At 39.1% G+C, this 23,052-nt stretch overlaps 1 protein-coding gene across 5 annotated transcripts in view; it reads left to right on the forward strand.

The window, feature by feature from the left end:
* Ccdc15 (coiled-coil domain containing 15) overlaps positions 1-23,052 on the forward strand; it is a 46,251-nt gene extending 23,199 nt beyond the window's left edge. For 3 of the 5 annotated variants that reach the window (XM_090319646.1, XM_090319650.1, XM_090319649.1), the window contains 6 exons: positions 1,613-1,735; positions 6,616-6,708; positions 9,427-9,530; positions 19,639-19,815; positions 20,290-20,438; positions 22,461-23,052. In XM_090319646.1, coding sequence (XP_090175772.1) covers positions 1,613-1,735; positions 6,616-6,708; positions 9,427-9,530; positions 19,639-19,815; positions 20,290-20,438; positions 22,461-22,636 — 822 coding nt within the window. In that variant the 3' untranslated portion in view covers positions 22,637-23,052. Of the gene's footprint in view, positions 1-1,612; positions 1,736-6,615; positions 6,709-9,426; positions 9,531-19,638; positions 19,869-20,289; positions 20,439-22,460 lie in introns of those variants that run through there. The other 2 variants (XM_090319647.1, XM_090319651.1) reach the window with 2 other exon arrangements.

The raw sequence follows: 23,052 nt of genomic DNA on the forward strand, positions 1-23,052 counted from the left end.
TCTGATGCTCTGCCACTTTCAGTTTTTTTGGTTGGTAATTGAGGATGAAAGTTTCATGGGCTTTTCTGCCATAGTTGACTTCAAACTGCGATCATCACATTTCAGCCTCCTAAGAAGGATTGCAGGATTGCTGCTGGTACCCAGCTATATACTTTCTACAACAGGGAAACAAGACCAGTTACTTATTCTTGGGCTGAAGTGTATCATCTCATCTGTATGTAGACTTTGTAGACCTCCACAATTAGGTTAATAGTAAAATGTCTTTGCACTTACCAAAATAATCCATATTTGATTTAAATTCCTGGACAAAGTTTGAGGAGAGGGAGAGAAGTAGAGACCAGGAAACAGAGACAGAGGAAGGAGGGGAGGGAAAGATAGGAAGAGGAAGGAAGAGAAGGAGACCAAAAAGGAGGGAGGGAGAGAGAGAAGAGAGGGCAAGAGAGAGGGAGAGAAAATGTTGGTAATTACTGAAATTGAGTTGAGGGTACATTGTAATTAATATTAATAGTACATTTGTTTCTGTTTTGTATGTTTAAAAGTTTTATGTTAAGCACATATATGGACAAAGCATACATATACACAACACACATCCATCTTTAGCTGTTTTCTGTTATTCTTATCTTGTATCATTACTGAAGTCTGTGGTACTGTAACTAGCCCATCATATATGTGTAGACAGTTGCCTATTTTGTTTCTGTAGAACAAGTATAGCAGACAGCTTTCGTCTTTGGAGAAATGGGAGATTGTAAGAGAAGTTGCCTCAGGAAGGCTATCATAACATTTTACCTAACATTTGAGATTTAGCTTGTCTCATAGGATAAGTAGAGCCTGAGAGTAGTGGAAGATTAGGGAGCAGAGAAAAAATTGCTTAGGTTTCTGCTCAATATTGACAGGGCAATGTAGTAACTTCTTTTGAGGGTTAGTGTTAATAATGGGGAAAAAAGGATGTTTTGTGATATGTCTGTCATTACTGATACCACTTGAGTCCTCTCCATTGAAGCTTTTTCTATTATTGTAGGTGTGATGCTCCTGCTTAGATAATTTATATCAATATTTATGTCATCTTTTAGCACAGGAATAACGAACAGGTATCATGTGATGTGACAGATGACTAATGGAAAAAGAAGTTATTTCCAGAGTGTCAGGAATATGGTTTACATGAATTCCAGTATCCAGGATCTGCCAGAGAGCAGTAAAGCAGTATAGTAAAGAGCTAGCAGCAGCAGAAGAAAAAAATTGAGTTTGAGCTCAGCTTGTCAGAGTTATGTTAGGTATTCACAGAGATGATAATAGTGCTTTATCTTATTAATATTTTTAAAATACTATTTATGATGCACCTACCATAAACTTAATGGTTTAGATGTTTGTTTGCATTATCTTACTTTCACAATAACCCTGGTAGACAGATACTATTTTTGCCTTATAGATGAAGTTTAAGATTGTTATGTGCAGTTGTGATCCATAGAGTAAGAAGTATGTCTACTTTTATGCCATCATATATCAGAATATTCTGACCTACTTAGATTCCTTTAGGCCCATTAGTGAAGCTTGCAGTATTTTTTCTATTATTTTGCCACTCACATTTGATAAGTACTGTTGTGTTTTTTTTTAGAGTGTATACTTTAGGCAGAAGCTGTCTGTTGGGACAGCTGAAAGATGTCAAGAGAATCTCTCTCTGAATGGTCGTCAGCATCTTCCACACAGGCATCAGAGAGATACCTGCAGAAGACGGCAGGTAGGACATACTACAAAGTAACGCGACTGAGTCCTTTGAAATTGAAATTGAGCAATTTATGAATGATTTTTTTATTGCCCAGCACTGACTGTTCTTAACATTGAATACTTTTTAAGCTACTTGCTGTACCTCTTTACCCTTAGGCTTTCATAAAGAATATAGAAGCCATAACGATTTCCTTTTTTTTTTTTTTTAACATTATTTCATATTCTTAGTATTCAGAGGAAGAGTTGTTTGTTTTTGGAGCCGCATTCTGGCCTTCTTTCTCACACCCCACCCTCCTTAGATCCTTGATCTATTAATTGTCCTGTGTCATAATGTGTCTTCCACCACTTTCCTTTTCTTAGCTTTTTCCTCTTAGCAGTATTCTCATCTGGGCATGGTGGTACACACTCGTAATGCCTCTACTCAGCAGGTGGAGACAGGATATCAAGCTCAAGGTTAGCTTGGGCAAAGTTAGTAAAAGCTTGTCTAAAAATAAAATACAAACCAGCACAAAAATGAAGGAAGGAGGGAAAGAAGGAAGTTTCTTCAATGGTAATTGATAGTTATTACTATCAAGAGCTGTATGTGTTCTTGTCCCCTTACAAGCATTTATATACGTGTTAATTTAGCCATATGTTTTTATCAAATTTACCATATGATTTCATATTTGTTTGTTTGCTTGTTTATTGTTGGTCATGGGGCTTGAACTCAGGACCTGCACATTGCCCCTGAACTTTTCCCCTTAAGGCTAGCACTCTACCACTTTGAGCCACAGCTTTACTTTTGGTTTCCTAGTGGTTAATTGGAGATAAGAGTCTTAAAGACTTTCCTGCCCAGGCTGGCTTTGAACTGCGATCCTCAGACATCAGCCTCCTAAATAGCTAGGATTTATAGATGTGAGCCCCCAGTGCCTAGCTTATTTTAGTTTTTGGAAAGAGCCTCATTATATGGTCCAGGCCATGCTTGAAATCATGATGCTTTTTGCTTAGCCTTCTGAGTGCTAAGATTATTGGTTTGTACCACCACATGTAGCTCATTTGAACCATTTTCAAGTGGCATTAAGTACATTCCCATTGTTACACAACCATCCCCACCATCTGTCTGCCGAACTTTTTTAATCTTGTAAAGCTGAACCTCTATGCCCATTAAACAATTATTTCTATTCCTCCTTCCCTTAGCTCCTAGAAACCACCATCCTATTTTCTATCTCTATGAGCTATCTCATGAAGTGGGATCATACAATATTTATCCTTTTGTGACTATCATTTCATTCAGCATACTGCTATTGTATAGGACAGTATTTCCTTTTTAATTGGAGTAATACAACATTGTGTACATGTGTTGCATGTGTTGCATTGTTTTGCTTATCCACTCTTCCATTGGTAAACTCCTAGGTTGTTTCACCTGTTTCTTTTTTAATTTTTTATTATTTATTTTTTATTGTCAGGGTAATTATAGAGGGGTTACAGTTAATATTTCACCTGATTCTTTCACATAACCATGTAATGAACACGGGTATGTAGCCATGAAATGTCCAGTTCTCCTGCCTGAGAAGTCAATAACTCAAGAAATAGAGTAATGAGAGAAGAACGAGATTTATTAGCAACAGGATGGCAGGTAGAAGATGGAAGGCTTCATCTAAATTCCATCTTGCCAGAGAGTGCATGCTCAAAAGTGTTTATGGGTTTTTTGGGGAGACTAATGCTAACCATAGCCAGGTGGGCACTGGAATGGCCATTAATTAACGGCAGTGAGGTCAGCTTTGCCTGACTAGGAGATGTATGAATAGTACTGCTCTGTGATGTTTTCCCTTACTATTTTCAGGCAAGGCTGACTTCATTATTTGGGGAGTGAGGCATAGAAAAGTGAGGTAAAACACAACAGTGAAAACAGACTTGCTTTTGGGAGCAAGCTAACCCATGCATCAGCTTTGATGAATGTACTTGGTAGTAGTCCTAGGCATTTATCTGTTCATCGGCTTCAGGTATGTAATACCTGTTCCAATGTCTGCTTTAAATTACTTTGGGTATACATCTAGATAATAAAATTGATGGACTGATGAATTGCATTGTTAATTTTAATATTTTTACTGGTCCTATGGCACGAACTCTAGACCTGGGTGCTGTCCCTGAGATCCTTTTGCTCACACTCGCACTCTACTACTTGTGCCATGGTGCCACTTCTTTTTCTGTGATTTATTGGAGATAAGAATCTTATGGACTTTCTTGACTGGGCTGGTTTTGAACCATAATCAGATCTCAGCCTCCTGAATAGTTAGGATTACAGGCATAAGCCACTACCACCACTCAGCTTGCTTATTTGTTTGCTTGCTTTTAAAATGTATAGTAGAGCGTCGAATAGAAGAAAAAAAAATCTCATTGTAATTTTGATTTGTGTTTTCCTAATAATAGAAGATGAGTATCTGTTGATTTGTGTGTTAGCCACTTACATTTCTTTTTTCTTTCTTTTTATTTTTTGCCAGCTCTGGGGCTTGAACTCAGGGCCTGAGCACTGTCCTTGGACTTTCTCAAGGCTAGAGCTCTACTACTTAAGCCACAGCACTACTTCTGGCTTTTTCTATGCATGTGATACCGAGGAATTGAACCCTGGTCTTTGTGCATGCTAGCCAAGCACTCTACCACTAGGGCAAATGTAAGCAGCCCATCACTTACATTTCTTTGGAGAAATTTTGTTCAGGTTCTTTGCATATTTCAAATCAGGTTGTTTGGTTTTTGGTGGCTGAACTTCTGTATGTATTCTGTATATATTTAAAATGTTAATCCCTTATCAGATGTGATACACAGATATTTTCTCCTGCTTTCTTGTCTTTTCACTCTTTTGGTATGCAAAGTTTTAAAATTTCAGTATAGTCCAATTTATTACTGTTTTTGTTGTCTATACATTTAATCATTTAATGTCATATTTAAGGAATTTCCAAATACAAGGTTATAAAGCTTTACTCCTAAGTTTCTTTTTTCTTTTCTTTCCTTCTTTCTTTTTTTTTTTTTTTTTTTTTGTCAGTCATGGGACTTGAACTCCGGGCCTAGACGCTGTCCCTGAGCCCTTCAGCTCAAGGCTACCACTCTACCACTTGAGCCACAGTGCCACTTTTGGTTTTTTGGTGGTTAATTGGAAATAAGAGTCTCATGGGTTTTAGTGCTCAAACTAACTTTGAACCTTGATCCTCAGATTTTAGCTTCCTGAGTAACTAGGATTACAGGTGTGAGGCACCGGCGCCTGGATTACTCCTAGGTTTTCCTCTAAGAGTTTTATGATTTTTAGTTCTTACTTCAGGTGTTTCTTCTATATATTTTATATGGCAACCATCCAGTTTTATTATTTTGCAGGTGAAGAGAGAGAGACTGAGACCCATTAACATTGCTCTTAGCTAGTAGCACTGTAACCCATGTCTGAGTGAAGCTTATCTAATACATCCATTTTGTCTTATCCCAAGCCTTTTTTTTTTGTATGTGCCAGTGATTGCATCAACAATCAGCATCACAGCCTTTGTGAATTTAGGAATAGTAGAAAATATATCTCAGTGAGCCATTAAAACTAGTGGTATTGCTAACAGAAATGTAGGAGAAACTAGTATTCAATAAGCTGCAAAGAAGCACCTGTTTAAATGAAAAAAAAGGCAGAATATATTGCCTTATTCAACTTAGATTTGCCTAATCTAATCATTTCATATAAATGAGATCATGTAGTCTGAAGCTTTTTGTGACTTCATATTTTTTACTTAGTCTCAGAATTCATTGTGATAACATAGGATTGCATTTCTGCAAGTGATCCTATTTTATGCATGTAACCCATGTTATTCATCCATTCATTAGCTGATGGATACTTGGCTTATTTCTACTTCTTGGTGTTAAGAATGTTTTAAACATGTGTTTATAAGTTTTTCTGCAAACATATTTTTTATTTCTTTTAAGTATGTATTTCAGTAGCGTTGCTAGAATGTAGGTTAATTCTGTGTTTGCCCTTGGAAGGAACTTACAAAGTGGCTGCAACATTTTCTGTTACTACTAGCAAAGTACAAAAGTTTAAATTTCCCATTTCCTTACTAACACTTGTTATTTAAAGGACTGAGGATTGAACCTTGGGCCTTGCTCTGCCAAGCAAATATGCTGTCACTGAGCTGTAACCCTAGGCCCCGTATTTTCATATTTTTATTAATTTCTATTCAAGTAGGTGTGAAGTGCTATCCCACTGTATTTTTCTATTTAATATTTTCCTGAAGCCAGTGGTGGTGGATATGTTTTCATATGTTTATTGGCTTTTCAAGTTCTTTGCCACTTAGAATTAGCTTGTTAGTATTTTGGTTATCAAATTATGGATTATAGTTTCTTATTATTCTCTCTCTCTCTCTCTGTCTCTCTCTTGTCTGTCTGTCTGTCTGTCTGTCTGTCTCTCTCTCTTTCTCTCTTTCCAGTCCTGGGTCCTGAGCTCAGGGCCTGAGCCCTGTCCTTGGGCTTTCTTAAGGCTCTATCACTTGAGCCATAGCACCACTTCTGGCTTTTCTATGTATGTGGTACTGAGGAATTAAACCTGTGTCTTTGTGTATGCTAGGCAAGGACTCTCCCACTAGGCCAAACTCCTGGCCCTTAGTATTTTCTACATATAGGCTCTGTGTGTGTGTGTGTGTGTGTGTGTAAAATCTCCAGATAGATATTTTGCAAATGTCTTCTCATTTTATGGATTGATTTTTCACTTTTGTGTTCTTTCTAAAATTGCCCCTTTTTATCTACTTTTCTTTCATTTTATCTATTTTTTTTCTCTAGTTGACTTCAAGGTTGTAGGAAAACAATCAATAGATTAAAAAATATATATCAAGAAGATTCACAGGGTTAGCTCCTGGTAATTTTGGTGCTTTGTGTGACTGGACTTTCTGACAGGTCTGTGATGAGGATCAGTCAGGATTGAGCACTGAATTCCAAGTTCCATGGGCATTTCAGTCTGGAGTAGATCAAGAAGAAGACAAGAAAGAGGTAAGTAAGTAACATAGTACATGTGATGTTAGAAGCGGTTTTCTGTGTCTGAATACTTTAAGAGCTAATACTACAAATTCTAATGCAATTTAACTTTTCTATAAGCTCTTTGGATTTAAGCTACATTGATGTGAAATCAGAGTGCTGATTCAAGTGATTTCAAGTGAATTGGCCACTGATTCAAAGGGAAAATGTACATTTATAGCTTCCTTTTGTTTCCCCTTTCAGTTTAGTTTAAATTTTTAAATTTCCATTTCTAATGATGGCCATGTACCAATTATATGCAGAACTTGGTTTTTAATTTTCAAAATACAGATTCCTAAAGCAAGCCAAATATACTGAGTTACTATTTGAAAACAGACTTAGGGCATTTATCTTGTTAAAAACTAGCCAGGCGCTAGTGGCTCATGCCTGTAATCCTAGGCTGGGGTCTGAGGTTTAATGTTCAAAGCCAGCCCATGCACTAAAGTCCATGTGACTCTCACCTCCAGTTAACTACCAGAAAAGCAGAAGTGGTGCTGTGGCTCAAGTGGTAAAGCAGTAGCCTTGAGCTGAAGATCTCAGGGATAGCACCGAGGCCCAAAGTTCAAGCCCCACGACCAAAAAAAAAAAAAATGTATCAGTGCTGATCCTGATGCATTTCAAATATTGATAACTGTAATTTTGATTTTTAATAATTTTGCCAGAAAGCTTTACACTGTCCTAGTATATTCCTATAGATATACTTTAGCCCTTTGTGTAGCCTATATCCTTGAGAGAGAATTTATGAGTCCAGAGGTGTGAACAGGTTACACATGGTAAAATAGCACTTGCTTTTTATTGTACTTGTTCCATTTATGAGTATGGTACTGTGATGTACTTCACCCATTCTGCTCTCTTCCTTGCCATTAGTTAGTCTAGGTGTAGAGTATGATTCTAATTAGGAAAGTTGGATGGACTATTGTTCTCTCTTGAAATTCCTCCTGTATTCTTTCCATGGCTCTATTTTTATGGCATTTTTTACTTGGAAATGCAGAATAAGTGTCATCGCTTAAGTGCTGCTTACAAGGCACTGTATACTAAGGAAAAACTAGATTAATGCTTCTTTTTCTGGCTTGTCTATGTTATCTATTCAAATATGTGTTATTATCCTGGTCATGGGAGGTAGGAATATTAAAGACAATTTCATGTTGCTTGGGGGTTTTTTTTGGTTGTGGGGCTTGAACTCTGGGCCTGGGTATTGTCCCTGAGCTCTTCAACTCAAGGCTATTGCCCTAACCCTTGAGCCACAGCGCCACTTCTGGTTTTCTAGTGGTTAATTGGAGATAAGTGTCTCACAGAATTTAGTGTCCGGGCTGGCTTTGAAGGCTTTGAACCATGATCCTCAGATCTCAACCTCCTGAGTAGCTAGGATTATAGGCGTGAGACACCGCCCAACACGTTACTTCTTTTTCTTTTTTTTTTTTTTTTTTTGGTCAGGTCTGGTGCTTGAACTCAGGGCCTGGGCACTATCCTTGGACACTTTTTGCTCAAGGTAGTGCTCTGTCACTTGAGCCACAGCGCCATTTCTGGCTTTTTCTGTGTATGTGGTACTGAGGAATGGAACCCAGGGCTTTGTGCATGCTAAACAAGCACTCTACCACTAGGCCACGCTCCTAGTCCCATGTTACTTCTTTAAAAATCCTTTTTTTTTTTTGCCTGTCTTGGGGCTTGAACTCAGCTGGGCACTGTCTCTGAGCCTCTTTGTGTTCAAGGCTAATGCTCTACCACTTGAGCCACAGCATCATTTCTGGCTTCTTCTGTTTATGTGCTGCTGAGGAATTGAACCTAGAGCTTTGTGCTTGCTAGACAAGCACTCTACCTCTAACGTATACCCCAGCCCCCCCTTTTTTTTTCTTTTTTTTTTTTTTTTTGCCAGTCGTGGGGACTGTACTCAGGGCCTGAGCACTGTCCTTGGGCTTTCCTCAAGGCTAGCGCTCTGCCACTTGAGCCACAGCACCACTTCTGGCTTTTTTCTACGTATGTGGTACTGAGGAATCGAACCCCAGTCTTCATGCATGCTAGGCAAACACTCTACCACTAGGTCAAACTCCCGGCCCCTCCAGCTCCCCCTCTTTAGAAAATGTTTTAAATTATTATAAAGGTGATATGCAAAAGGGTTAATAACAATTATGTAAGTCAGGTAATGAGTACATTTCTTTTTGGAAATTGTTACTCTTTCCCTTGCCCTCTCCCAGTTTTTCCCTCCTGTCTCCACCCAGTCCTAATGCTTGAACTCAGGGCCTGGGCACTGTCCCTGTGCTTCTTTTTTTTTTTTGCTCTACCACTTATTTTTATGGTACTGAGGAAGAATTGAACCCAAGGTCTCATGAATGCTTGGCAAGCCCTCTACCACTAAGCCACATTCCTAACCTATATAATTCATTGTTAGCATAATATCTAATGAATTTTTCATCTTTTCTCTGTTCATTTTTGTGCTTCCCCTTACACTCCCAAAGATATGTAAATGAACAAACAAAACAAAAAAGATAAAACAGCAGCAAAGAAAAAAAATAACTTTTGTTTCTATTTCCTGGAGTTCATTTTGATAAATAGTAAGTTTTTAAACAATTTTTAAGTTAGTTGTACAATCCCATGTTACTTCTGTCAGTTTTCCTGTCTATAACATAAGATTGACTACCTTCTTTCCTTGTGAAGTTCTCTTAGGACATAATCTTAGTAATTTTCACTTTCTTTTAGCGTCAAAAGCAGTATCTGAGATACAGAAGACTTTTTATGGATATTGAGAGAGAGCAAGTGAAAGAACAAAAAAGAGAAAGGGAACAAAAGAAAAAAGTTGAAAAGTAAGTTCTTTGATTCTCATTCCGAGGCTTAACTTATTAGTTGTGTTTAGAGGCTAAGTCTTGCAAGTTATCAAGTGATGGCTGAGTATGTGGCTTAGTGGTAGAGTATGTGCATAGCCCTGGGTTCAGTTCCCTCTCAAAAAGAAAAAGAGGGAGAGGAGTAGGAAGAAAAGGAGGGAAGAAAGGAGGGAGGACAAACTTAAAAAGAATTAGGATAAGGCAGTGGTGGTTCACACCTATAATCCTAGCTACTCTGGAGGCTGAGATCTAAGGCTCAAGGTTCAAAGCCAGCCCAGGCACAAAAGGACCCAAGACTCTCATCTCCAGTTAACTTCTAGAAAACAGGAAGTGAGGCTTGGCTCAAGGATAGGGTGGTAGCCTTGAGCTGAAGAGCTCAGGTACATCACCCAGGCGAGTTCAAGCCCCATGTCCCACAAAAAAAAAGAAAAGAAAAAAGAATTAGGATATAATTTATCTTCTGACATATATTAGAAAGTTATTTTTGATATGAGTAGTTCTTTGAAAATCATGAACAATTAAATAGTTGTTTTAATAAAATTAGTTTACCAATAGAATGTATTATTTATATATTTACTTTCTTGTTTATGCAGCATTGAGGTTTGAACTCAGGGCCTTGTGTTTGGCAGGCAAGTTTTATACTACTTGAACCACACCCTCAGTCCTTTTTTAGTTATTTTTCCAGTAGGGTCTTGCATCTATACTCTGGTTGGCCTGTATGCCGATCCTCCTATTTACCCTTCTTGTATAACTGGTTATAACAGGCTGGTACCACCATGCCTAGCTTTTTATTGATGGGGTTGTTCTCACCTGGGCTGGCCTAGACTCATGATCTTCTTCATTTTCACTTCTTGAGTAGCTAAATTTGTAAGTATGAGCTACTATGCTTAAGTTAGACCTTATTTTTTTAGATCAATTTTAGGTACACAGAAAAATTGAACAAAGTAACCTATTTTGTATTCCCACCAAATATGAGTGAAAGTTCTTTTGAGGGAAAAAATTTTGAGCAATTTGGGCTGGCTTTGACTTCAGGCCTTTTTTTCTTGTTTAGCTTTTCTACTTATAGCTAGTGCTCTACCACTTGAACCACACTTTTCTTGCCCTTTTGTTGGTGGTGGTGGTGGTAGTTGTGGTGCTTGAATTCTGGGCCTGGGCATTGTTCCTGAGCTCTTCAGCTCAAGGCTATCACCCTACCACTTAAACCACAGCACCACTTCTGGGTTTGTAGTGGTTAACTGGCAAGTCTCAGGGACTTTAGTGCACAGACTGGCTTTGAACCACGATCTCCAGATCTCAGCCTCCTGAGTAGCTAGGATTATAGGCGTGAGCCACCATACCTGGTGTCTTTTGCTTTCATTTTTGTAGGTCATGGGGCTTGAACTTGGCCTGGGTGCTGTCCCTGAGCTCTTCAACTCGAGGCTACCACCCTACCCTTGAGCCAAGCCCTACTTCTCATTTTCTCAAGGTTAATTGGAGATAAGAGTCTCAGATCCTTTTGTGCCATGGCTGGCTTTGAACCTTGATCCTTAGATTTCAGCCTCCTGAGTAGGATTACAGACATGAGCTACTGCCTGGCTGTCTCTTACTTTTTTGATGGCTTAACTGCAGATAAGAATCTCATGTATTTGGCCAGGAGTTTGGCCCAGTGGTAGATTTCTGGCCTAGTGGTTAAGTTCTTGCCTAGCATGCATGAAGACCTGGGTTTGATTCCTTGATATCGTGGAAAAAGCTGAAGTGATGCTGTGGTCCACTTGAGCTCTAGCCTTGAGAAAGCCTAAGGACAGTGTGCAGGCCCCGAGTTCAAGCCCCCAGACTGTTCATGAGGCTGGCTTTGATCTGGGATTCTCAAATCACAGCCTCCTGAGTAGCTAAGTTTGTTTTTTTTTTTTTTTTTTTTTTTTTTTTTTGCCAGTCCTGGGCTTGAGCTCAGGGCCTGAGCGCTGTCCTTGGACTCTTTCTCAAGGCTAGAGCTCTACCACTTGAGCCTCAGCACCACTTCCGGCTTTTTTCTATGTATGTGGTTCCAAGGAATCGAACCCGGGTCTCCATGCATGCTAGGCAAGCACTTCAACCACTAGGCCAAACTCCCGGCCCCCTGAGTAGCTAAGTTTATAAGGTGTGAGCCACTGCTGTGTGAAGGAGCAAGAATTCTTATTGCTCCACATCCTTGTCAACATTTGGTATTGACAGTGTTTTCTAGGTGGATAAATACATTTTGGGGTAAGGGAAGATGAGTGCTTCATCAGAAAACTGGCATTATCTGAATGAGTTTGAAAGGAAAAACAGTATTTCACTTTTCAGCCATAAAGCCTATTTACTGAGAACTTGCTACATGCCAAGCACTGTACTATGTACTGAGAATATAAAACTTGAATATGTGGCATTATAAATATGTGGCAAAATAATGCTGTTCGTAGCTTGGATAAGAATAAAATGGAGGAGTTGGGAATGTGGCTTAGTGATAGAGTATTTGCCTAGCATTCCTAAGGCCTTGGGTTCAATTCCTTTGTACCACATAAACAGAAATACCTAGAAATGGCACTGTAGCTCAAGTGATAGAGTGCTAGCCTTGAGCAAAAGAAGCTCATGGACAGTGCCTAGACCCTGAGTTCAAGCCCCAGGACTGGCAAAAAAAAAAAAAGGAAAAGAATCTTGTGGATTTATCTTCCCAGTATACTTTTTTTTTTTTTTTTTTTTTTTTTTTTTGCCAGTCCTGGGCTTGAGCTCATGGCAGGAACCCTGTCCTTGGATTTTCTCAAGGCTAGAGCTCTACCACTCGAGCCTCAGCACCACTTCCGGCTTTTTTTCTATGTATATGGTACCGAGGAATTGAACCCGGGTCTATATGCATGCTAGGCAAGCACTCTACCACTAGGCCAAACTCCCGGCTCCCCAGTATACTTTTGAAACGATTCTCATGTCTCAGCCTCAAGATTACAGATGAGCCACCAGTGCTTGGAAAACTTAAAATACTTTTTAACTTCTCTATATGAAACCCAACTGGCTATCAGTTGCATGGATTTTGTGTCCTAAATATTATTAAATAAATATCTCTCAGTGCAATTATTGCAATAACCTCTTTTTTTTCTCACCCCTGTCCTGGAGCTTGAACTCAGGGCCTGGGCTCTTCGGCTCAAGACCACCATCCCTTGAGCCACAGTACTAGTGCTCTACTGCTTAAACCACAGCACTACTTCTAGCTTTTTTTATGTATGTCGTATTGAGGAATCAAACCCAGGTCTTTGTGCATGCTAGGCAAGCACTCTACCACTGGACCAAATTCCCAGCCGCGATTCTTATGGCTAATTAGCCAGTAAAAAGACAGAATTGGAAGTGCATCTCAAGGTGGAATTCCAGCCATAGAAAAAAAGCAAAATGGGAACATCTAGCCCTGAGTATACACAAAACATTTTGTAAGTTGATTTAGGTTCTGGAACAGGATGGCAGATTAGAACCTTCTATGTGATTTCATGTGTGAGTCAAGGTAACGAAGGATAGACTAAAAGAAGACAGGAAGAGCTTCAGTAATCAGTAAAGAGGGGACAGAACAGCTGAAAAGCACAGAGAAAGAGGAAGCAATGTAGAAACAAGTAGGAAACAGCCTAGAGCTCTAACCCTGGATCCCCAGGAGAAGTTGAAGCCGTACCACAGGTATGCCAGGCGATCCTGCTAACAACAGACTGGCAGTCCTGGCTGCAGAAGAGCTGGCATTTCTCCCAAGCCTTAAGACCAGTGTATAGAATTCCTTCTGTATTACAGTCCAATAGTGGATAAGACAGCCATTTTTCTGTTTAACAGATACTATCTTAGGTAAAGGAGAAAAATAAGGAATAATTACAAGTCAGGGAGTCTCGGGCTACCCCCCTCCCCAGGTATCTGGGTGGGAGATAGCCATGAGAGGTAGTTATGGAGAAGGCATGTTTCAGACACAGATCCACTGAGAAGTTCAGCAGTGAGATAAAGTTGTGGAGGACGCAGTGGTCAGTGGTTTTTCCTGTGTTGCAAGGGGGCGGTAAGCCCTGTTTCCTCTGGATTACCACAGAGACTCAGAGTTTGAAGCCCAAGCCCATTGCCAGTGGATTGCTTAGCATCCAGAACTGCTCTTCAGACCCATACATAGTATACCACTTGCAGATGAGAGGGTCATGTGAGACAGAACTACAAATTATGCAGTTTCCCAAACCCCTCCCTCGTTAATTAAACCCCAGAGTGGTTTAATTGATGGGCAGGATCTGAAAACATTGAGGCTGGCAGAGTGCCCGTTTGCTCCATTCTCCTACTGTGGCATAGATCTCAGTGTACTGTTTCTTTCCCCTAGTCTCTGATATACTGTTGGGAACCCCTAGACTTGGACATTTGTTTCTTTTAGGTGCACATAAGGGGCAGGGGGTGTCTTTAGAACATAATGAGAATGTCTCAGTGTACAGATCACAAAGCTCACTGGGACTAGCAGCTACTGTAATTATGCAAAGAAAGGAAGCTTCTAAAGTAAATGCACCTCTGACCCAAGACTGGCACATGTAAAAGACATACGCTAGACTCAGGAAGACAAATACTGTTACATTTCCTCATATACACACACACACACACACACACACACACGCACGCATGCGCACACACACGCACATATGATATGAAAATAGAATGGGTACACTTTGGGAGGAGGAGAGGGACCAGCAGGATTGCACTGGGAGAGAAAGTATGATTGGGGGTGAATATGATGAAAGTACACACATATATATATATATATATATACATAATTTTATATATATACATGAAAATGTCATTATAAATCCATCGCTTTACAATAATGAAAAGATACCATACCACTAAGAAGATGGCCCAACTAGCTACAAAATAAGCTTTAACTAAACTCTAAAGCCTTCTTGATTTTTGTTAATTTCTGGCCCAGATTTTGGATATTAATCTTTTAGCTAAATTGTGATTCAATCTGCGTTAAAAAATTTCAGTTCTATAGAGCCAATGAATAAACATTTTACAGGCTTATTAGTTTAAGACAGAATGGAAATTATTTTGTTAAGTTTAGTTAGCTGAAACCAGTACGTTTTTACTATAGGTATTTTATGTCTAGCCTAGACCTTCTTACAACATGCCTCCATATGACAGTCAGTGAGAAATTTGTTGTTTAGCAATACTGCTGACCTTTGAAAGGTTTTTTTGCTTTAGGCTTTTACTTAATTCTCATTTCCTACTGGATAATTTTTCTTTTCTTGGATTTATAGTCGACCTCAGGGGAAAAAAATGTCTCTGTTTTACAGATAGCACAAAATACCTGAAATCTATTGGATAGTTAGCAGATACTTAGAAGTTAATTTTTGCTTTTCCCTTTTTTTTTTTTTTTTGCCAGTCCTGGGGCTTGAACTCAGGGCCTGAGTACTGTCCTTTGGCTTTCTCAAGGCTAGAACTCTACCACTTGAGCCACAGCACCACTTCTGGCTTTTCCATGTATGTAGAATCAAACCCGGGTCTTCATGCTTGCTAGGCAAGCACTCTACCACTAGGCCAAACTCCTAGCCCTCCTTTTCCTTCTTATAGAAGCTAAATCATTTATGTCTTCTTTGCATAAATAATTATGTGATTTAACTTGGAGACAAAAACTATGTTAGTAGCATTCTAAACCATTTTTTTTCCTACTTTGTAAACATGAGTTGATAGCTACTTCACCTCAGCCAGGTGTAATAAGAATGATTTGGTTTTATTTACTTAGATGTTTATTGAGCTTCTACTAATTCTAGCTTCTGCTAGATTTTGGGGATATAAGACACAGAAAGACTGACTGTTGAACTCAGGGTCTGAGCACTGTCCTTGGGTTTTATCAAGGCTAGTGCTCACCAGTTGAGCCACAGCACCACTTCTGGCTTTTTCTGGTTCGATACCAAGGAATTGAATGCAGCTTTTGTTCATTCTGGGTAAGCACTCAACCATTAGGCCAAACTCCTGGCCGAGCTTAACTTTTGTTTTTAAAAGAACCTACTAGATAAATTTGATTGAAAACTGGAAAAGCTTATAGCTAAATAGATTATTAAAATACCTAAGTGTTGCAAGACAATACCGTAGGTAGGTGAAAACTTAAGATGTGAAAGTTCCAGCTCTGTTATCCACCGTTTATGTGACTTTGGGAAAGTAAGCTATGTTAGTGTTCGTAAAATGATTTTCCTCTTTACAAAATAAGGATAATAATGTCATGTACGTCATAAAGGTGCTGTGAGGATTAAGTAAGTTAATATGTAAATGTGCTTAACAAAGAATCTGGCATCTAGTATATGCTCAATAAATGTTGGTTGCCACTGTTATCATTAGAAGAAAAACAAAGGACAGGAATAATGCAGAAGCACAGAGAACATTTTGAAATAAGAATTGGGGAGTTTTGAGGTAGGAGAAAGAAAAGGAAGACTTCCTGGACTGAAGGGTTGATAGGAGTGGTATAATTCAGAGGATGGAAAAGAGTGGATAGCAATTTTTGGGTAAAAGAACTAAGATTACAAAAGCTATTCATGAGAAAATATGACACTTCTAAGCTTGATGTGAGCTATAAGAAATGAAGACATGTTCATAAAGAGCTTAGTGTGTTAGGAGAAGAAAGTTGTTGAACTTTACCCTGGAAACAGGAGCTCCATTAGAGGCATTCTGGGAATAGATAAGATTAAATGTTAGGAGGCTTTGAAATAGCACACTGAAGAGAGTGAAATTAAATTTAAAGAAGAAAAATAAATATATAGCATTTATTCTAAGTGCTTTATGCTGATAGCATCTTATTTAATCCATACAGCACTCCCTCAAGGTAGCAATGCTGCCATCCACTGAGCATTTACAGTGTGCTGGGCATACTATTGAGTGCTTTAGAGGTATTAGCCCAGTCACTCATTTCAGTAACGTAAGAGGTAGATTTGGTTATTCTTTTGCTTTTAAAGAAGAGAAAATAAGCTCTATGAATGTTAAGTAATACGACTGATAGAAAGTCCACACTTCAAGATGGAAGAACTGGGATTTAAATCTAGATTTGACATCATCACCTTACCTTTTAAATTTTAAAACTTGTAGTGTAGCCTGTCACATGAGATAATGCAAAGATGTCAGTGAGTAAAAGGCAACTTTAAAAGCTGTTTTACAGCAATTAACTGGATTTTTTCAAGGAGAATTTAAGAATAAGTCCCAGATTACAGGTCGCCAGTGGCTAATGCCTGTAATCGTAGCTACTCAGGAGTCTGAGATTTTAGGCTAGTGGTTCAAAGCCAGCCTAGGCAGGAAAGTCTGTGATCATTTTTACTATTCTTTGGGATTTCAGAAATCACTAAGGGAATGAAATCACTAGGCTAGTCTTAAGCAGACAAACTTAGGGACAATGCCTAAGTCCTGAGTTCAAGCCCCAAAACTGGCGCACATGCATGCACACAGACACAGATACACACACACACACACACACACACTTTTAAAATTCAATCTTTTCCTTTAATTCTCTAGCTTATTTTAAGTTTCGAAGCCAGTTACTATATAAGTATGTGCTTGGTTTTTCTTTTTCCACATTTCCTAGTATACTGCCTTAAATCTATCTAAATCTTGATATTCACTCATATAAAAAATATCCCTCTGCTCAGGATGCAGTAATGAGATTTCTTACCTCTACCCTATTCCAACTTTATGTTACGTTTGAGTTTAATCATATCATAAAAACTATTTTATGCTCTTTGAGAAATACTCAATTTAGATTTACAGTTGTTGCTCAGGAAATCCTAGTAAGTGTGAGAGGGCAATTGAAAGAAAACATTTGTTAAAAGTAACCTTATCCTTCTCCAGGGGCAGTGGAAATATGGATGAATTTAGTTCCACATTTACCATATCCTGCCTGTTTTTCTAGAGCCTGATCTTTCGGCCTTTGTAGATTGGCTTCTAGATTTTTAATGTTTCCCTGTGTTAATCTAACATAATGAAAGCTTTAATGTCCCTGGAATCTGATAGCCTGCCACAAATGAGTAGAAGCCTAGAATTTTCATCAGACCATGCTTTCTTGAAGAAGTAGGAGTGTGAATGGCTGCATACTACTCTTCAGAAAACAACAACTAATTTGTTTTTTAGTTGATTTTTAGCAGTTGGTTCCAAGAGTATATGTTTATATGTTCTGTGCTTGAACCAGTCATACTCCTTTCTTTTGTAAATTTTAGTGACTGGTGGATTTAATTTAGGACCTTGCAGATGCTAAGCATGCATTTTACTACTGAGCTACACATGAAGCATAAATGAAATGGAGAATCTGTTCCAGAAGATTTATAATTCACTTTGCCTGGATCCATCAGAGGAATAACTATGGAAGCTATAGTCTTTTTGTTTTGTTTTTTGGTCGGTCATGGGACTTGAACTCTGGGCCTAAGTGTTGTCCCTGAGCTCTTCAGCTCAAGGCTACTGCCCTACTCCAGAGCACCGCTTCCAGTTTTCTGGTGGTGAATTGGAGATAAGAGTCTCACAGACATTAGTACCCGGGATGGCTGTGAACTACAATCCTCAGATCTCAGCCTCAGCTAGGATTACAGGCGTGAGCCACCCCATACCTGGCTTGGAAACTAGTCTTAAAAACATATTATAGCTAAGCAAGGTAGCTCATGTCTATAATCCTTAGCTACTCAGGATGAGGAGATCAGATCATGATTTGAGACCAGCCTTTGCAAAAAGCTTATGAGACCCCCATCTCAACCAATAAATCTGGGCACAATACTATGTACTTGTCATCTCGGCTATGCAGGAAGCATAATTAGGTGGATCATGGTCCAACCATGAACCTGTTTGAAAAGTACAGCAGAGGGGCTGGGAGATTGGCCTAGTGGTAAGAGTGCTTGCCTAGCATGCATGAAGACCCGGGTTCGATTCCTCAGCACCCCACATACATAGAAAAAGCCAGAAGTGGTACTGTGGCTCAAGTGGTAGAATGCTAGCCTTGAGAAAACCCAAGGACAGTGCTCAGGCCCTGAGCTCAAGCCACAGGACTGGCAAAAAAAAAAAAGTACAGGGGCCGGGAGTTTGGCCTAGCGGTAGAGTGCTTGCCTAGCATGCACGAAGACCCAGGTTCGATTCCTCAGTACCCCACATACATAGCAAAAAGCTGGAAATGGTGCTGAGGCTCAAGTAGTAGAGTGCTAGCCTTGAGAAAGTCCAAGGACAGTCCTCAAACCCTGAGCTCAAGCCCAGGACTGGCAAAAAAAAAAAAAGGTACAGCAGAAAGGGCTGGAGCCATAGTTCAGGTGGAAGAATGCCTGCCTAGTAGGTCTAAGACTCCTACTCAAACCAGAGTAAGGCAAATAAATAAGTAAATTAATATATATATATATATGTGTGTGTATATATATATGTATATGTTTCTTATTATCTTGAATGGTTCTTTACCTTGCATATGTATATATGTTCTCTGCTGTATACTAGAGTAGATGCTGCCGTGGGTTCTCTCTCTGAGCAATTCTCCTCTGGCATTCTGTCATGTAAGTGCTAGTTGTCCTCTCTGTACTCTGTTCTCCCTCTCTAATTCAGAGTCTATCAGGCTCCACTTGAGTTACTGTGCCCTGTGCCACTGTCTATAAATTTTGAAGATAGCAATATCTGGCAGTTAGAGGATTTGGCTTTGTTTCCATGTGTCAGGGACCACTATCTTTTGTTGGCTCATGTACAGTATCTTGAAAGCCCTTGTGTCTTGTATTTTATCTGATTTAATTTTTTATTATTACTTTTAAATTTTGGGATTTTTGTTTGTTTCTTTAGTTGTTGGGAGGGTATATCTGTTCCTGTTAGCTCCATTTAGGCCTAACTACTAGTAGTTTTAATTGGAGAGGATTCTTGTGCTAGAATTCTTAGAAAACATCTCTTTAATAGCCACTACTCATTTCTCCTTGAGAAGTTACATATATATATATATATATCCATTAAATTAACTCCAGCAAGCCATCAGCAATTTTTGAAGATATTCTTGGGGTATTAAACTGATTTCCTCATTCCTTCGTTTCTGCATTTCTTAAGTTACTTTATCTAGAAGCTAATTTTAAAGAACAGCTTAATGGAATTCCTCATCATGTTATGATTTTATCCTCAGAATTAAGAAAAGGAAAGAGCAACAACGTTATGCTGAAGAGCAGAGGATCCTGAGAATGAAATGTCAAAAAGAACCATGCTCAAGGGAGAAGATAAATGACCTTTTAGCTCAGTTACAACTTGAAGAAATAAAAGGAGCCAGAGAAAAACAGCAACAGAGAGAAAAAGAATACATAAGGTGATCTGAAAGACATTACATGAAGTTCTGGCTGGCTATAGAGGAGAATTATAGTAAGCTATTCTTAATTACCTTAAAATTGACTGGCTGGGCACCAGTGGCTCATGCCTGTAATCCTAGCTACTCAGGCTGAGATCTGAGGAGGGGTAAGAAAGTTCAATTAACCACAAAAGCCAGAAGAAGAGCTGTGGCTCAAGTAGTACAGCACAAAAGCTCAGCTCTAGGACCATCACCCCCCCCCCCCCCCCCAAAAAAAAAGACTATCATCATTTCTCCACTAGGGACACAACTTTGACAAATATATTGATTGGCTAATACCTCTTGGGAATAGCACTGCATTTTTCCTAGTGCTGTTTCCATGTGTAAAGAGGATGAATCAAGGTACAGGGATAAGAAATAGTTTTAACAGTGAAAGCTGATTGTAAAATCAGCCTATTTATATTTACTTTGCCTCAGTGTATTCTATTTTTCTAGATATGTAGAAGCTTTACGAGCCCAGGTCCAAGAGAAAATGAAGTTGTACAATATCACTTTACCTCCATTATGCTGTTGTGGTCCTGATTTTTGGGATGCCCATCCAGATACCTGTGCCAACAATTGTATTTTCTACAAAAACCACAAAGGTATGTTGGGATCTAATAGCAATTTAAAAAAAATTAATGTAGTGATTGTGGTAACTGAATATTTACACAGTACTTTCAATATGCATTATGTGGCCTGTAATCCTAGCTACTGAGAAGGCTGAAATCTGAGGATCACGATTTGAGGCCAGCCCCAGCAAGAAAGCCTTCCTGAGACTCTTACCTCCAATTAGACACTCAAAAACCAGAAATAGTGCTGTGGTTCAAGTGGTAGAGTGCTATCCTTGAGCATAAAGAGGCTCGGGGATAGCACCCAGGCCCTAAGTTCAAACCCCATAACCAACAGAAACAGTTATTTGAGGGCTAATTATTATAGTGAGTTTTATTTCTCCTTGAGACCTGTCATCATCTTGCCCCCTTTTATTATTATTTTTTATTTGTTTGTTTATTTATTTTGTCAGTCATGGGGCTTGAACTCTGGACCTGGGCACTGTCACTAAGCTCTTCAGCTCAAGGCTACTGCCCTACCACTTGAACCACAGCGCCACTTCCAGTTTTCTAGTAGTTAATTGGAGATAAGAGTCTCACAGACATTAGTGCCCCAGCTGGCTTTGAACCTCGATCCTCAGATCTCAGCCTCTTGGGTAGCTAGGATTACACGTCTGGCTATCTTGTCCCCTTTAAGAGCAGAAAAATATTTCTAGTTCATTCCATTGTAACAGTCCTCTGTTAACTAGAGTATAAAATAGATTTTTTGGAGTTTGGTTGGTTGGTTGGTTGGTTTGTTGGTTTTTGGTGCTTGTCCTAGGGCTTGAACTCAGAGCCTAAGAGCTATCCCTAAGCTTCTTTTTTGCTCAAGGCTAGCACTTTACCACTTGAGCCACAGTTCTACACTCAGCATTTTTGTGTGTGTGTTTATTTAGAGATAGGAGTCTCTTAGGTGTTTCTGCATGTGCTGGCTTTGAATCCTCAGATCTCAGCCTCCTCAGCTAGGATTACAGGCATCAGCTACTGATGCCAAGCTTAAAGTACAGTAGTGACTTTTGTGGCCATCTGAGTTAGACTCTGTCTTCTAGTTGATTCCACACACTTTAATGTTACCTAGTACAGACATTATTATATACATCAATATTAGACTGCTAACCAGTTCTGCTAGGACAGTAGGCAAATGAGGAAGTGTGTTAGGAGTCCCAGTAGGATCAAGAGCCCTTCCTGTTGTCACTAATGTCTCTACTAATGTGCAGGTTCAGTATGTTAACGTAGGCCTCATGTATGTACTGAAAATACTGCAGTATTTATATCTTAGTGTTCCTCGTCTGTGTGGAATGAGTTTCTGTCATTGCTATAAGTTGTTTTAAGACCACAAATCTCACATTCATTTCCCTGTCTAAAACTTTTAAGTTCCTATGACAGTACAAAATGCATAGCATATTTTTTGTGTCCTTAGCCCATATTTTAGCCTTACCAAACTTACTTTCCAAGTGCCATACTTTTGAACACCCTTTATACATCATGCATTTCTACTTCTAAGCCCTTCTTTTCTTCAGACTTATTAGTCCTTCAGGGCCCACCTTAAATGGTACTGTAGTCATTTCTGTTTGTTTTTTGTTTGTATGCCAGTCCTGGGGCTTGAACTCAGAGCCAGGAAACTATCTTTGGGCTTTCCCAAGGATAGAACTGTACCCCTTTGAGCCACAGCACCACTTCTGGCTTTTTCTGTGTGTGTGGTACTTAGGAATTGAACCCAGGGCTTCGTGCATGTTAGGCCAGTGCCCTATCACTAGGCCAGGTTCCCGGCCCCTACTCCGTTCATTTCTAATATCAGTCTGTAATGTCATTGTGTATATGCCTGAGTCTGGAAGTACTATACTGAGACTTAATTTTTTTGTGTGTGCCTCTGCTTTCCATTCTCTTTTCATGTTGTAAGTACTAGGTAAATACTTACTCATTTCATAATGTTAATGCCTGTGAAATTCTGGGTAGAGAATAGTACTAATAGACAAATGGGTGAGGGAGTTGGTTAGAATTTGACTTTATTCATCCTGTGGAAACCTTTATTTGCAGCATATAATCGGGCACTACATTCAGTCATCAATTCCTCTGATATCTCCGCGGGGAACTCGACTCTTAGAAGTGCCATTCGTAATTTTGCCACTGCAAACAGATGGACTTTGAAAAGAATCTCTAACAAGAATCTGAAATCAGCTGAAACAACTAGCAGTATTTCAGCCTCCTTTTAAAATGAACCCTGAGAAATTACTGAGGAAAACTGTAAAGTGTAGAAGACACTGTATCTAGAAAGAAATACTATCTTTATAATTAGATATCTACTTTGGGACCAAGACTGAAAATTGAGTCAAATTTGTCTCTTTTTTGATCAGACAAGATTTCTCTTATTTTGCTCAGAAGACCTTATAAGAAATATTTCTAAAACTGTCTTGAGTCTCGACAGTGTTGAAAATGTCTGGCTAGAGCAAAAAAAAAAAAAAAAGTAAATGGGTTTCTGAACCTTAGTTGTCTGTATTGCTGCTGGCTTTCCTAAGTTTATATAATATAACAGTTTGAATTTGTTATATATTTTCTTCTCAAAAATTTTTCTCCTGGTTTTTTTTTTCCTTTTTAATTTATCAATTCTTTCCCCTTGTAGTGACAATGG

The sequence above is a fragment of the Megascapheus bottae genome, chromosome 27 (genome assembly GCF_031878675.1).
Source record: "Megascapheus bottae isolate mThoBot1 chromosome 27, mThoBot2.hap1, whole genome shotgun sequence".
NCBI lineage: Eukaryota > Metazoa > Chordata > Mammalia > Rodentia > Geomyidae > Megascapheus > Megascapheus bottae.